The 13,322-nt window shown below is 38.4% G+C and overlaps 1 protein-coding gene across 1 annotated transcript; it reads left to right on the top strand.

Moving 5' to 3' along the window:
- Window positions 1-368: 368 nt before the first annotated feature.
- On the top strand, window positions 369-10,733 carry smarcad1a (SWI/SNF-related, matrix-associated actin-dependent regulator of chromatin, subfamily a, containing DEAD/H box 1 a). The gene is made up of 23 exons (XM_017413594.3): window positions 369-477; window positions 1,017-1,155; window positions 1,305-1,422; window positions 1,660-1,729; window positions 2,012-2,106; window positions 2,273-2,374; window positions 2,746-2,824; window positions 2,952-3,640; window positions 4,055-4,251; window positions 4,742-4,832; window positions 5,619-5,718; window positions 5,902-5,961; window positions 6,414-6,489; window positions 6,603-6,738; window positions 6,834-6,965; window positions 7,316-7,411; window positions 7,747-7,864; window positions 7,972-8,087; window positions 8,191-8,379; window positions 8,471-8,589; window positions 8,733-8,915; window positions 9,270-9,379; window positions 9,807-10,733. Exons 1-23 carry the CDS (start codon window positions 369-371, stop codon window positions 9,866-9,868), a joined length of 3,186 nt encoding a protein of 1,061 aa, XP_017269083.1. The 3' UTR covers window positions 9,869-10,733.
- Window positions 10,734-13,322: the final 2,589 nt, after the last annotated feature.

Consider the following 13,322-nt stretch of genomic DNA (forward strand, 5'->3'; position numbering starts at 1 on the left):
TTAGCAGCGTCGGCAAAGCATCCTGTGCCGCTTTAGTAGGCGGGAAATCAATGACTTATACTCGCAGCTTTAGTCGGCTTAAAACCATCATGTATTAAACTCGGAATATACCTCTTTTCTTCATTTGTGCCAAATGTGTGCTAGAGTTTGATTTTAAACTACTACGGTCAAAAACGCGGCAGTGACAAAGCGTAAAATTTCCCGTCTATGCAGGGCTTCCTCCCCCGGCATCCATGCTAACGTATAACATTAGCTGAATTATCACATTGGCTAACAGGAAGATACTGCTTGATGCGCTACGCTAACATAGAAAATATTGTCAGACAAAGGGCTACCACTGCATGTTATGACAATAAAGACTAGCTAGAATGAGTCTGTTCAACTTGGACCGGTTTCGTTTCATGAAGAAAGGAGCAAACAAAGAAGAGCAGGTTTGCGGCACCAAAAGTCCTGATTCTGAAAAGGAGAATAGGCCAGGTAAGTAGTAGCTTACACTGTTAGCCAGATGTTCGTGACTATGCTATGCTATCGGTAACAGTAACATGGATATTGTTCATACTGAGCTTACGGACTCGACCTTCACGCTGTCGTGTTGTAATATTTTATTAGTGACATTGCATGGTTAAATCGGGAGCACTGGATGTGTTTAGGATGTGGCTGATGTAGCTGTTGTGGCACAATGTTCTTGTTCTGAATGCTCTTAAGACGGACATAATTTGCAATTAATCAGTTGTGTCAGCAGGCCTCACATCTCTCTTTGTTACCAGACTGCAAGTCCAAGCTAATGTCACAAATATAAACCTCCACAGCTTCTGTCCAGGTTCCACATTACTGCCTGAAATGCACCTTGAAACAGGTTATAGTAATTACACCTAAGACACTTACATTAGAACAGATGGATTGTCAGGCCTGAGACCGCCTTCAGTGTGTATCAGCATATATTATGATATAAGACTCTCGTGTCCTCATGCTGACAGAAATGCATCTGACAGCATGTTTACTGATGTGTTTTTCAGCTCGGATGAAACCTGTCAAAACCCCATCAAAGTCCCACGCACGAGGAGTGGTTTTTGAAGAAGTCGTTACCATCGACTTGGAGGAGGACGAAGTAATCTCCGAACCAAAGAAAAAAACCACCCCGACCCAGAAGTTTAAGTATGTTTAACGTTGTACATTCTTGGCCATCGAGGCCATGGTACTCCCAAGGCATTCAGGGTTATCAAATGGGCTCTGAATTACATAAATGTTTTCCCAGTCATTCAAAATATTGCTGTCCTACAGAATTGCTCTCGTTTCTTTTACAGGAGCCCTGTTTGGAAGGCAGCATCCGATTATACAGATGATGAGGACAACGACATGGATGAGAAAATGAACAAATTGCTGGAGATGTTTCCTCAGTTGACAAGAACTGATGTTCTTGAGGTGGATAAAGATCTGATTTTGTTGACCCTCTTTTTCATATTCAAGAATGCCACAAGTCCAATTGTCACTTTTTTCCCCAGCTAAAACTGTCAGATATGTTAAGAATAATTTGATTTGAAGTAAGCATCTTCTGAAGATGAACTGTTTTTAACCAGCTCTAATTTGGATGCTGCTGATCTTTTTTTTTTTACCTGGTTTAGATCTATTTAACACATCATGTGCTTTGCTTTTTCTCAGATCATAAGGGATACAAGCACGCTGGAAGGAGCTGTCGCTGCCTGCCTTTTAAAATTTGGTGATAAAGAAGGTAATTGAGTTTTTATTTTGTTGCATTCTACCATAAAGAAGTCATATTTTTTACATCCATTCACTTTGTGTCCACTTTTATGACTGGTAAAAAATGGCTGCTTTGTTTTTTTTATTTATGTATTCCACAACTTGGCTAACTTCATAAATCTAAAGTTCAGTGTGCAGAAAAGCAAACTGGAAATGTTTTATGTGCGCGGCTATCCCAGAACCAATGTGCCGTCCACAAATGGTTTTTGTCCGTCATTTTTTTATGAGAACGCTGCTCGTGTCGTCCTCTCAGCTCAGAGTCAAGGCAGGAAGAGAAAGCAGGATGAATCCAGCAGTTCTCAGGACAGTGGTGAGATTCAACCCAGCAAGAAAAGGAGACCATCAGTGGTGAGATCACTAATGCTGCTTTTATAATGAAAGCAAATGCATACTATTTGAAAACCAAATGATTTGTATTCGGCTTTTCTGTAATGACCAACAGCAAACCTTTGCAAGTATTTTCAAACAGAATTGAAATGGATTCAGAATTTTTTTTTTTCCTCTCAATTTAAAGGCCTCTGATGAAGAAGAAAATGACGAGAAAGAACCAAACTGGGAGAAGCAGGAGGCCATGGTGAGAAGACTTCAAAGAAGGTTTCCTGACCAGGATAAGGAGGTGAAGTTATTTCATTTCTAATGGAATAATGTGTGTTTTTTTTCATGCAGACTAAACTGTTAACAAAACTAATCCTTTTGTATTTTTCTCACTTTAACTAAGGCAGCTGCTGCCTTTCAGTTTAAAAATAGTTTCTCTATAAAGCTCTATGCCGTTGAAAATCCTACAGAAAGACTCAGTGTGAAACAAGCCCACTTTCCTATATTTCTAGTAAATCTGTTTAAAAAATTGATGTTTTCTTCATTGAATTATTTTATATATATATATATATATATATCCAAAGAAATAATGACAAATAGAAGAAATCTGAAGCAATCTCTATGGTTTAGTTAGAAAATAAAGAACTTTGTCTTACTTTCCTCATGGTGTAGGAGCTGCGAATGGTGCTTCAAGAACACTACTGGAATGTTAAAGATGCTCTGCAGGTTCTGCAGTTGTTCTCAGACACAGGTGCAGACACAGCTTCTCATCCGAATCTGGTCATCTTCTCATTTGCATCATGTTTTTTTTATACTTTTTACTTGTGTGTTTAAAGTAGTGTCTTTACTGATCAATGTTTTTTTTTTACTATTGACAGAAAATAGCAGTTCCTCCTCAGCTGATTCACAAGAGCAGAAATCAAAGAGCAAAGATAAGTCAAGTAGAGACCACGCAGATTCTAGGAACCACAAATATGAGGATGGTGAAAAGACTGTGGATTGTAAGGATGACGAGGACCACAGAAATCACAGTGAATCTGACGGGAGCGATGCAAACGACACGGATGTTACAAAGGACAGTGAAGACGATTCAGAGTCAGAGGACAGCAAAAGTTCCAAAATCAAAAGTGACTTCTCTGTCCGTTCTTCGTGGATTGCAAAAAAAGCAGATTCCGTCCCTTCATCCTCTTCTGTCAGGCCAACATCTACCTCTTCCTTTGTGACGCCTTCCTCTTCCTCCTCAACCTCTCAGACTGTGTCCAGATATGCCAGTGAGACCAGCATTGCTATGAAGCAGGCAGCGGAGAGGAAGAAGGCGGCACGTGCCTCACGCAAAACTGACAGCTCTGATGGGGAAAGTGATTACGATGAGGACTCGGTAACCAGCGAGTTCGAGGAGTCGGACGATGAGCTAGACGCTGAAGGTGGAAAGCCAAATGTAAGGAAGGAGATTGTGGCGTTTTTCCAGAACGCTACTATAGATGAGCTGTCTTTGATAGCTGGCTGTTCTGTAAAAAAGGCCCAGAGGATTGTGGAGCTGAGGCCTTTTGATACCTGGGAAAGCCTGGTAAGAGATTATTTTTTTCTGTTTGTATGTCTTACATATGAAGAAAGAAATCCTATATACAGTATGTGTACGGAATTATTATTTTTTTTTATGTTAATTACCAAAGACTGCACAATCTCCTTTTCAGGAGAAAAAAAAATGTTAACAGAGCTATTGTTGCTGATAGAAATGTTCTTAATAGAAACATGGAACACACCTGTTTAACTCACCAAGTCTCATATCATTTTAATATTTTTTTCCAACATGTTTTTTTCTTTTCTAAGTATGTAGTTCTCAAAGTTATTGAACTAATCGGTCATTTGAAGTGCTTAGTACACATCAAGATTGTTTACTTAATTAAGCAATAATCGATGTGTGTGTGTGTGTATACATACCTGGTATTTGTGAATCCTATACATTATTGTTTCTCTTCAGTGGGATGTGTTTCACAAGGGAAATGGACTTTCAGAAGATTTGCTGCAGGGCTGCAAAGTTGTCCTCAAGGAGCGGAAGGTCGTCTTGGGACTCATGTCCAAGTGTGAAACCATTTCTTCAAAAATGGTTAAACGGGTCACCAAGGTGATGGACAATGGAATGGGGTCTTCAAAACAGCCCAGCATACTCAACAGCCAGTGAGTGCAATCATCCGTTTTCTTTACCCGCTTTTTCAGCACATGGAGAGTGAATATTCCCCAGTTTTAGCAGATTTGCACTTTTACATTTTTTAGCCTGTTCTATTGTACTAGTTGGTTTTAAATTCTTTAAAATCGTTGTTTTGATGGTTTTTCTGTTTGTTTTTAACCTCCTTGTGAAGCACTTTGGTCAACACTGTTGTTTTTAAATGGGCTACATTAAAAAAATGAACACAGCTACATGTTTTCCAAATGTCATGCATCCCTGATACCCTTGAAAGCAAAATTGTTAGTTTTGTTGGAAGACAAACATCGTCAGGGGGCAGGCAGTAGGTATTGTTAACATGTCACTTCAATATGGACAAAACACACCACACTGTAGCTACGGACAGATAAAACACGAGCTTCATGAGAAATTATGAGCATTGAACAAATTATATACAACTATGGGGAGAAATTTAAATCTTATTGCTACTTGGTTGCCTTTCAGGTTTGAGCTTAAACCGTATCAGCTGATTGGTCTGAAGTGGCTGTTGCTCCTGCATGAACACAATCTGAGTGGGATCCTCGCAGATGAAATGGTAAGGCGACCATGTCAGCACTTGTAGGATGCAAAAGTCTTCGCTGATTTAAAAAAGTGGATTTTCAACTTGTTAAAAGCAAAAGAACAGCTTGTTTAATCTATTTTGTCCTAAAGACCTGTTTAAAATATGTTTTGTAAAGAACCAAAAGTTGTCTGTGGAGGAAAATAAGTGTGTCTTAGGTCTAGATGACATTTACAACTTGTTTGACTTTTGCTTATCTGTAATCAAGGTCAAAAGACAATATTTGGCTCCAGCTTTGTCGTTTTCTCAGTTGTCTCCTTATTATCAGGCTTTAATGATATTTGGAGACACTCAGATTTAAGCTACTAGCCTGAATAAATCACAAACAGCCATCTCACAAAAGAGAAAAACTATTTGAGAGGTTTAACCTACTTTAATTGTAAAGTAATTACTTATTCCATATTCTTATGAGCATGCATATGTTGCCTCATGTCAGGATTGAATAAATGTCTTTAATGACTGTCAGAGTGCCAATATTAGTGTTTTATGGGCATTTATGCAGTTTTTCTGCAGGTAAGTTAACTAGTAAAGATAAATATAAAATATATTATTCACAAAAGTGAGAACTTTGATTTATATAATTCTTTGAAACTATTGTGTTTAAGTCTCAGAATTATTTTTTATTTTTTTGGTAATGGTAGTATGTACTCTGAAAGATGACCACACATTGTTTTTGTCCATCTACATGACTTTCATGATTCCTGATTTTTCTCCTGACCCCTAATGTTTGTTTTTTTCTAATATTATTTTCACTCCTCTCAGGGTTTGGGGAAAACTATCCAGGCGATAGCATTTCTGGCTCAGCTGTATGAAAATGAAATTCAAGGTCCTCATCTTATCATTGTGCCTTCCTCTACACTGGGTAAGGATCGTCACAAAATAAGATACTCTGGCAATTCGTCCCACTCCATTTATAATATTAATGTATAAAAAAGCAGGATGTGTTGTCTAAGGCAGTTTTAAGTGTATTTATTAAGTGACTTGTTTGTAAAACTGCACCTAAAATAATTAATTCATTCATTTTGTTACTTTCTCCATCCTTTAGATAACTGGGTTCGAGAGCTGAAGTTGTGGTGTCCAAGCCTTAAAGTCCTTATTTATTACGGTAAAACTCAATCATCATTTATTTTTTTACAGTGGAAAAAAAAATCTTGTTTATTTTTGTGGATGTGGTTTTTTATTGATTATAGAGGGTGACTGTAAACAAGTGTTTGTTTATGTTGCTCAGGAGAAATCAAAGTAATAAGCCAATTTGAAGTTGGATTTTGCTCAGTGGCAAAACCCAGCAACAAGCTTTATTCAGGCTAAATGTTTACTGTTTGGTAATAAAGATAAAATTCAAACCAGACTATGTTTTTTGTAAAAGTTTGAGTCACTCAACTTTGATTTTTCTTCTTGGAATTCAAATTGTACATCTCTTAAAAACCCCAAATCCTTGTGTATTATTTTCTTCTTTTTGATTATTATGCAAACATTCTGTGGGTTAATTGGACATATATTTGCTTTTAAGTTGAGCTCTTGCCACTGTGCCGTCCTTTTTTTTTTTTTTTTTCACAGGATCTGTCGAAGAGCGGCGCTACCTCAAACACGACATCCTCAACCAGGAAGTGGAGTTCAATGTCATTGTGACCACGTAAGCAACGTGTTACTCGTCTCTGCAGCAACCAAGTTACTGTCGTTGATCCGGAGTGCACGATGAACATGAAGCACCGTCTCATTTGCACATCTCTTGTGTTTGATCGGCAGGTATAACTCGGCTATAGGAAACGAAAACGACCGCAGCCTTTTCCGCAAACTGCATCTAAAGTACGCTGTGTTTGATGAAGGCCACATGTTGAAGAACATGAACTCCCTGCGCTACCGTCACCTTATGTCTATTAACGTTAGTTGATTTATGTGGTTTTTTCAGTGTTTTCCATCCTGGAGTGTTGTACGTATCAGTTTAGGATCTTTTTGTTTGTTTTTTTTTTATTAAAGGCTGATCATCGCCTGCTGCTGACAGGAACTCCTTTACAAAACAACCTCCTGGAGCTGATGTCTCTCCTGAACTTCATCATGCCCTCCATGTTCTCCAGCTCCACAATGCAGCTCTCCAAAATGTTTTCCATGGTAAGTCGAGTTCCTTTGGACGTCTGTGTCGTTTTACGCCGAATGGCACCAAATGTCTGAGTTAGGAGCAGGCGATGTCTCGGCCTGTTGCAACTTTTTCCATGTAAGATTTTAAATGACTGCATTGCAAACTATCCCACCAAATTAGTCTGGAGAAAGCATAACGTGTATGTGAGTTCATGAGTTCAGAGTCTGTGATTAAAGAGTTTACAAATAACTGAAGAAAAAAATCAGATTTGTCAGGTTTAATAAGGAAGAATTTGAACAGCACTAAAAGCATTACCACAAAAGGTAGCATTAGCGTGAGTTTTGATTTGACTAAAGCGTTAAATGTTACTTCTTGTTGTCAGAAATCTTATGAGGAACAAAGCCGTTTCGAGAGGGATCGTATTTCTCAGGCCAAACTCATCATGAAACCGTTTATCCTCCGACGAGTCAAGAGTGAGGTGAGTTGAACTTGGGAATCAACAATTATTTAGTTTAGCTCTTTTATTTTTTTGTTAATTGCTTGCTTTTAAATTGTTCTATCTGCATGAAGCTGTGGTAGACTAAACTTTAAGTCGTTCAGTTGGTCTTTGTTAAAATTAAACTTATAAAAAAATTAGAAATACAGACAAAAATAAATGAAACAAAACCTTATTTATGGGATATTTGTTACCTGTAACAGTGTTCTACTGAAACACATATACAAAACACTAGATCTTGTTGTTCAGTACCTTTTTTAGCTTGTTTATAATGGAAAAAAAAGAATATTGAAACCGTGTCCTCTTCCTTTTCCCAGGTCCTTAAGCAGCTGCCGGCTAAAGAAGAAAAAATCGAGTTCTGCTCAATGAGTGAGAAACAGAAGGCTCTCTACAAAGCCCTCATTAAAAAACTGAAAACTTCCACTAATGGAGAGAGTAAGCCTCGTTTTATTGGCTTTCCTGAGCACTCCCTGTTGTCCGTCATGGCATGATTTTGGACCTGAAGCACAGTAAACATTTCTCTTATGCATTTTTTCCTTCAGAGCGCGAGCTGTGTAATGTGATGATGCAGTTGAGGAAAATGGCCAACCATCCTCTCCTTCATAGACAGTATTACACCACAGAAAAGCTTAAAGCCATGAGCAAACTTATGCTTAAGGTGTGTCCTACTACCAACCATTAAAATAGATGTGCAGTTATTTCATTCACAGCATTACTCCTTATGTTAAATGCTTCCTTTGTCTCCCTTTCTTCCTCCTCAGGAGCCAACCCACTTTGATGCCAGTGCTGCTCTGATTCAGGAAGACATGGAAGTGATGTCAGACTTCGAGCTGCATCGCCTGTGTCGGCAGTACTCCTCCATCAGCTCCTACCAGCTTGATAACAGCCTTCTGCTGGACTCTGGGAAATTCCACCACCTTAAAGAGCTGCTGGCCTCCCTAAAAAGCCAGGTCAGAATATATGTGTATATAGAAGTGTGTGTGTATATATAATTATTATTTACAGAAATAGGAAATTTTAACTCCTTATGCCTTTCTACAGGGAGACAGAGTGGTCCTATTCAGTCAGTTTACCATGATGTTAGACATTGTGGAAGTGCTGCTCAAACATCTTCATCATCGTTACGTCCGACTGGATGGATCCACACCTATAGCTGACAGGTCAGGTTTTTTGTCAGGATCAGATACTAAAAACTGGTCAGCTGCTGTTGCAAAAGATCGAACGATTATGCAAAACTGAGAAAAATAGAATCGCAGTTTGCACTGAAATTCAATGGTTGCAATTTTTCCTCCTTCTCCTGTAGGATTGTGTTGATCGATGAGTACAACACAGACCCTGAGATATTCGTGTTTCTGCTATCAACCCGTGCCGGAGGGCTCGGCATCAACCTCACCTCAGCAAATGTTGTCATCCTGCACGACATCGACTGCAATCCTTACAACGACAAACAGGCCGAGGATAGATGTCACCGTGTGGGCCAAACCAGGTTAGAACGACATCTATTTTCTCTAGTGCAAATTTTTTTTTATGCCACGGCTTGGTGAGAAGCATCTTAGCTCTATGGAGTGTGATTAGACTCAAAAATCTGTGTTAAATACATTACAAAATCTCGCTGAATGAAAAGACCCCTCTTTTTGTTTTTTACTTTATTCTACAATCTTTGTGCTTTATCCTGTTTTATTCCTTGTGTTTTAGGTTTTATTTTACCCACCGTAAAGCACTTTGGTTAACCTAGTGGTTATTGTAAAGGGCTAAACAAATACATTTATTATTATTATTAAAAACGGTTCCTTCATATGTATTGGGCTTGGTGTGTAATGTAGCTCACTGTGTGTGCCAGGACTGTCCAGGTGATCAAGCTGATCAGTAAGGACAGCATAGAGGACTGCATCCTGCAGCTCGGCCACAAGAAGCTAAAGTTAGAACAGGACATGACCGCTGCTGAACAAGGTAAGAGAAACGCTACACCATCGAGCACTGACCTTTATTGTTTCCGTTTCTGCAGTAGTGCTTGTAATGAATACATTACAGACGTTAAGTTTTACTTTTCAAAAGTAAGCTTTAGAGTAATTAAGAGAATTTCTTGTTTTTGTGAAATTAAATTTTTGCACAATTTTCTCGACAGTTTGCCTTTTGTTTGTAAATAGTCTCATAAAAAAAATTTCAAATGAGTATTTGATTTTTGTGTATATAATTTTCTTGTGTTGAATAAAACAGTCTGTTGTCAGACAGATGTTTTGTGTACACATTTTAAAAGTAAAATAAAAGCGTAGGATTCTGAATCAAAATATTGAAGCACACATAGAAGCTCTGGATTAGTTTAAAGCAAATAAGTTAACAAATTGTTGTGTTTTGGGTTGTTTTTTTGTTGTTTTAGGTGTTGAGGGGACCATACCTGAAGATATGGCGTCTTTACTCAAAGCCTCCCTGGGACTGTGATACACACAACAACCTAGAAACTGAACAAATGTTTTTAAAGGCATTCTTGTGACTGAAGGCAGTCTGCTGCAAACCTGTACTACGATACCTGTGCCTAAAACTCTTTTTTTACCTGCGCACAAGCTCAACAAAATGACTGCCTTCTAAGTCTTATATACACCACGTTATGTGCAGCTCACAAGCTGCGTTCACATAGTCTTTGTTCTTTATTATAGATAAATGTTATTGTTATTCTATCAAAATGAAACTGATCTTTAATATTCTCTTTGGATGGAGGAATTACTTCAAGCCTGGGATATTTACCTACTCACAACTTGAACATGGGTGCTAAAAATACTTCTAACATGTTGGATTCCCTCGTCATTTCTGATAAGTTCTTAAAAGTTTGGAACTGTGTCAAAAGTCTTTAAGGTATTCTGAGTCTTTGTCACTGTAAGCTTTTGGGTTTAGTTCCGATGTCAAATTTAGGCAAATTTATCATCAAACATTTGACTTTTTCTAATGACCCACATGTTTGTTTGGGTGTAGTCTGTAGCTTTTACGAGTTTAAAATAAAATAATTTGAAAATGTGCTCCTGGAACATTGGTCACAAATTCTCCTTAGCAGGCAGATGAAGCGTATGTTTTGTAGTCAGTACGTTGTAAGTGTACATGTGTTACTGCAAGGTTTTTTTCCCAAGTCCTTTGTATGTTTTCAGATTAATTTTTGAACTGATAAACATTTGAAATGAATGCTTGTGTTTTATGTACTGTCATATTCATGTTTTATGACAATAAGACTTTTTCTGATGCCAGGTTTGGTATTAGCAGGTTCACTTATCTTTAACTTATGACTGAAGTTGCAAAATAAAATGTTAGTAATAAATTTGTTTTCCTTTTTTTGACAATTATTTTAACTATTTTACAGATAGTTTTTTTTTTTTTCAATCAGGTATCTTAAGCCATGACAAATAACAGTAACCTGTAACTTGGAATTAATGCTCTGAGAAAATCTGTGATTCTAAAGTAGCGTTTTAGTCAAATAGATTACTCCAATTTGAGGAGCATTATCCACTCTTCATTCTTAAATGAGCAACAAATGTGATCCTGGAGGTGATATAGAAAAGGTGTTCCTCTGTCAATGCACATAACATGAATCCCGAATGTTTTCAGTGAAGTCTGAATTTCAAACTTCAAGCTTCAATTTTTAGTCAAGTTCCAAAGTAAAAAAGCAAACAGCATTCATCTCTCTATTATTCTCATGGACAATTTTAGCCACCTCATACAACTGTGGAAGATCTTCAAAAGGCTGTATGTATTCTGAGACTCATGATCTGCAACCCTAATTCTCCTCAGTCTGTTCCCTCTCTGGCCTCTAGAGGGCAGCAACTATTTATCTACACTGGGTGTTGAGGAGCAACTATGAAAAGTAATTTGTTACTCCAGCAGTTAGTTAGCCTTAACGTAGTCAATAATGTGGAAGTTGTTCAACTAATTGTGGTACGTTTCTTAAGGGTCCCCCTGGTGGTGGGCTTGAGTGTCATCAATCTTGTGTGCCATGAAGCCATGTTTAAAGTTCCGACTGTCACCCTTCAGGAGGTGACAGGTCACATGTTGAACACCCAATACCCCCGAGTAGTTAAACTAGTAACAGCGTCTCATGGGTGAGCAGTCCAAATGAGATGCAGTGAATAGTTTTAACAGTTGTCTCTAACCATGACCAGTGATGTAATGAACAGCTATGCTGGGGTGTCCGTTTGGACGGTCCTGAGAACTGCATAGTGTTTCTCTGGCTCATATTCACACTGTTCATTAGGTGGTTGCACATCCGATCACAGACCCTCCACAATTAACCAGATTTGACCAAAAGAATGCATTATTTGGCCAAAGTTTGACAGCAGTGTTTTCAAAAGCTTTTACATAAGAAAATGAGATGACATAATTTCATGGTTAATTTGAAACAGTAGAAGATTTCTAAGCTTTACGTATACATGGGAGGTAGATTTTAAAACTAAATACTTAATGTGAGTCAGTAACTTCAATTTGAAAGTCGGTGTGTCTCACTGTTAAATAATGGCATTTTCAAGGTTTTATATGATCAGACATAACTTGCATTAGTTCAACAAAACAATAAAGACATCTTGTTATTTGATTAGTATTTAATACACTTTAGATAAATATATTACTAGTTTTATAGCATGATACAAGAAGTTAAGGAATGCAAAGCTTATGTTTTTACTTCAAGATAAGAGGTTCATCAAAACCAATCTGTAAAGTGTTCTTATGCAGTGTTTTATAGAAGTTCCTACAACACATATAAAGATAAGTAAATTATATTACGTCATTGTCTGTTTGGGCCTCATGGAGGCAGCAATGGTTCAGATTTCACCAAAACAAAGACTGTAATTTGAGAAAAACAAAATGCTGAAAAAAAATACAGCTTCATGATAAGCTTGAATGCAGGAGTTCCTATATAAACAGTGAGTTTTCTGGTAAAGAATAGAAAACTGTGAAAGGTTAAATCTCTTAAAAGTTAATGGAATTAAAGAGCTGAACATTAGATCTTGTTTGGATTCGAAGCCTTCTGTTTTGTTATTGTTTTAGGCTTCATCAGGCTATGTCTCTATCTATCTCATCCTCCTCATGTACTTTCGTGTAGTCCCTCAACCTAAATCTAGAGATCCTCCTCCCCTTAACCAAAAACCATACTAAAATAACCCCCAGCAGGATCAAACCCATCACTCCAAGTGCTACTCCTGCTTTCTTCCCACTCGACATTTGAGTCTGTTCTGGGTTCAACTTCCAAAGAAGTTGGTTGATTTCCTCTGGTTGGGCACGTTTCCATGTTCCCATCTTCCCAACTCTGACCCAGCTGTTTTCTCCCTCAGTCAGCACCATCACTGTGTTGGTGGCTCGCATGCTGATAAGAGGAGAATTAGTGAACGGAGGGAGGCGGATTGGTAGCAGCTCACCCCCTGTGAACAATCCAGACTGGACACAGTAAAGGATTTCACAGCCATCACTGACCGTGGCGAGGTGCTGATTGAACTTTGGAGGACACCTGTGCTGGTTTTTAACCAGTGGGTTGCCAGATTCACAGCTGAAGAGGCCTCCGAATGGTACGGAGAATCTGGCGCCGATCTCGTAGTCCTTACTCACACAGATCATTTGGCCATCTGATAGAAACTTTACTGGAATGAAGTCTGATGGGCAGCTTTTGGCTTTGGTGACAGGGTTCAGGAGAGAAGGGCTGTAAATGCCTCCAAACAGGTACCCTGAGTTATCAGGAGCTTTTCCATTCACAGAGCACCAGTAGGTGTCGATTTGAGCAGAGCGAACATGGTACACATCTTGGCACTTTTCACTGTGGCATGTGAACCACCCAAAGGGTCCACATCCATAACTTTCTGTGTAACACTCTCGTTTAGAGTAATTCTGCTGTCTCACTTCTGACCTCAGTAAAGTTGGAAAGTAA

The sequence above is a fragment of the Kryptolebias marmoratus genome, linkage group LG1 (genome assembly GCF_001649575.2).
Source record: "Kryptolebias marmoratus isolate JLee-2015 linkage group LG1, ASM164957v2, whole genome shotgun sequence".
NCBI lineage: Eukaryota > Metazoa > Chordata > Actinopteri > Cyprinodontiformes > Rivulidae > Kryptolebias > Kryptolebias marmoratus.

Excerpts from the sequence above, each read along its gene's own strand:
- smarcad1a (XM_017413594.3), top strand. The coding sequence starts at position 369 with ATGAGTCTGTTCAACTTGGACCGGTTTCGTTTCATGAAGAAAGGAGCA. Across the intron at positions 1,730-2,011 it reads AAAATTTGGTGATAAAGAAG|CTCAGAGTCAAGGCAGGAAG; the intron begins GTAATTGAGTTT and ends TCGTCCTCTCAG. Across the intron at positions 8,088-8,190 it reads TGAGCAAACTTATGCTTAAG|GAGCCAACCCACTTTGATGC; the intron begins GTGTGTCCTACT and ends CTTCCTCCTCAG.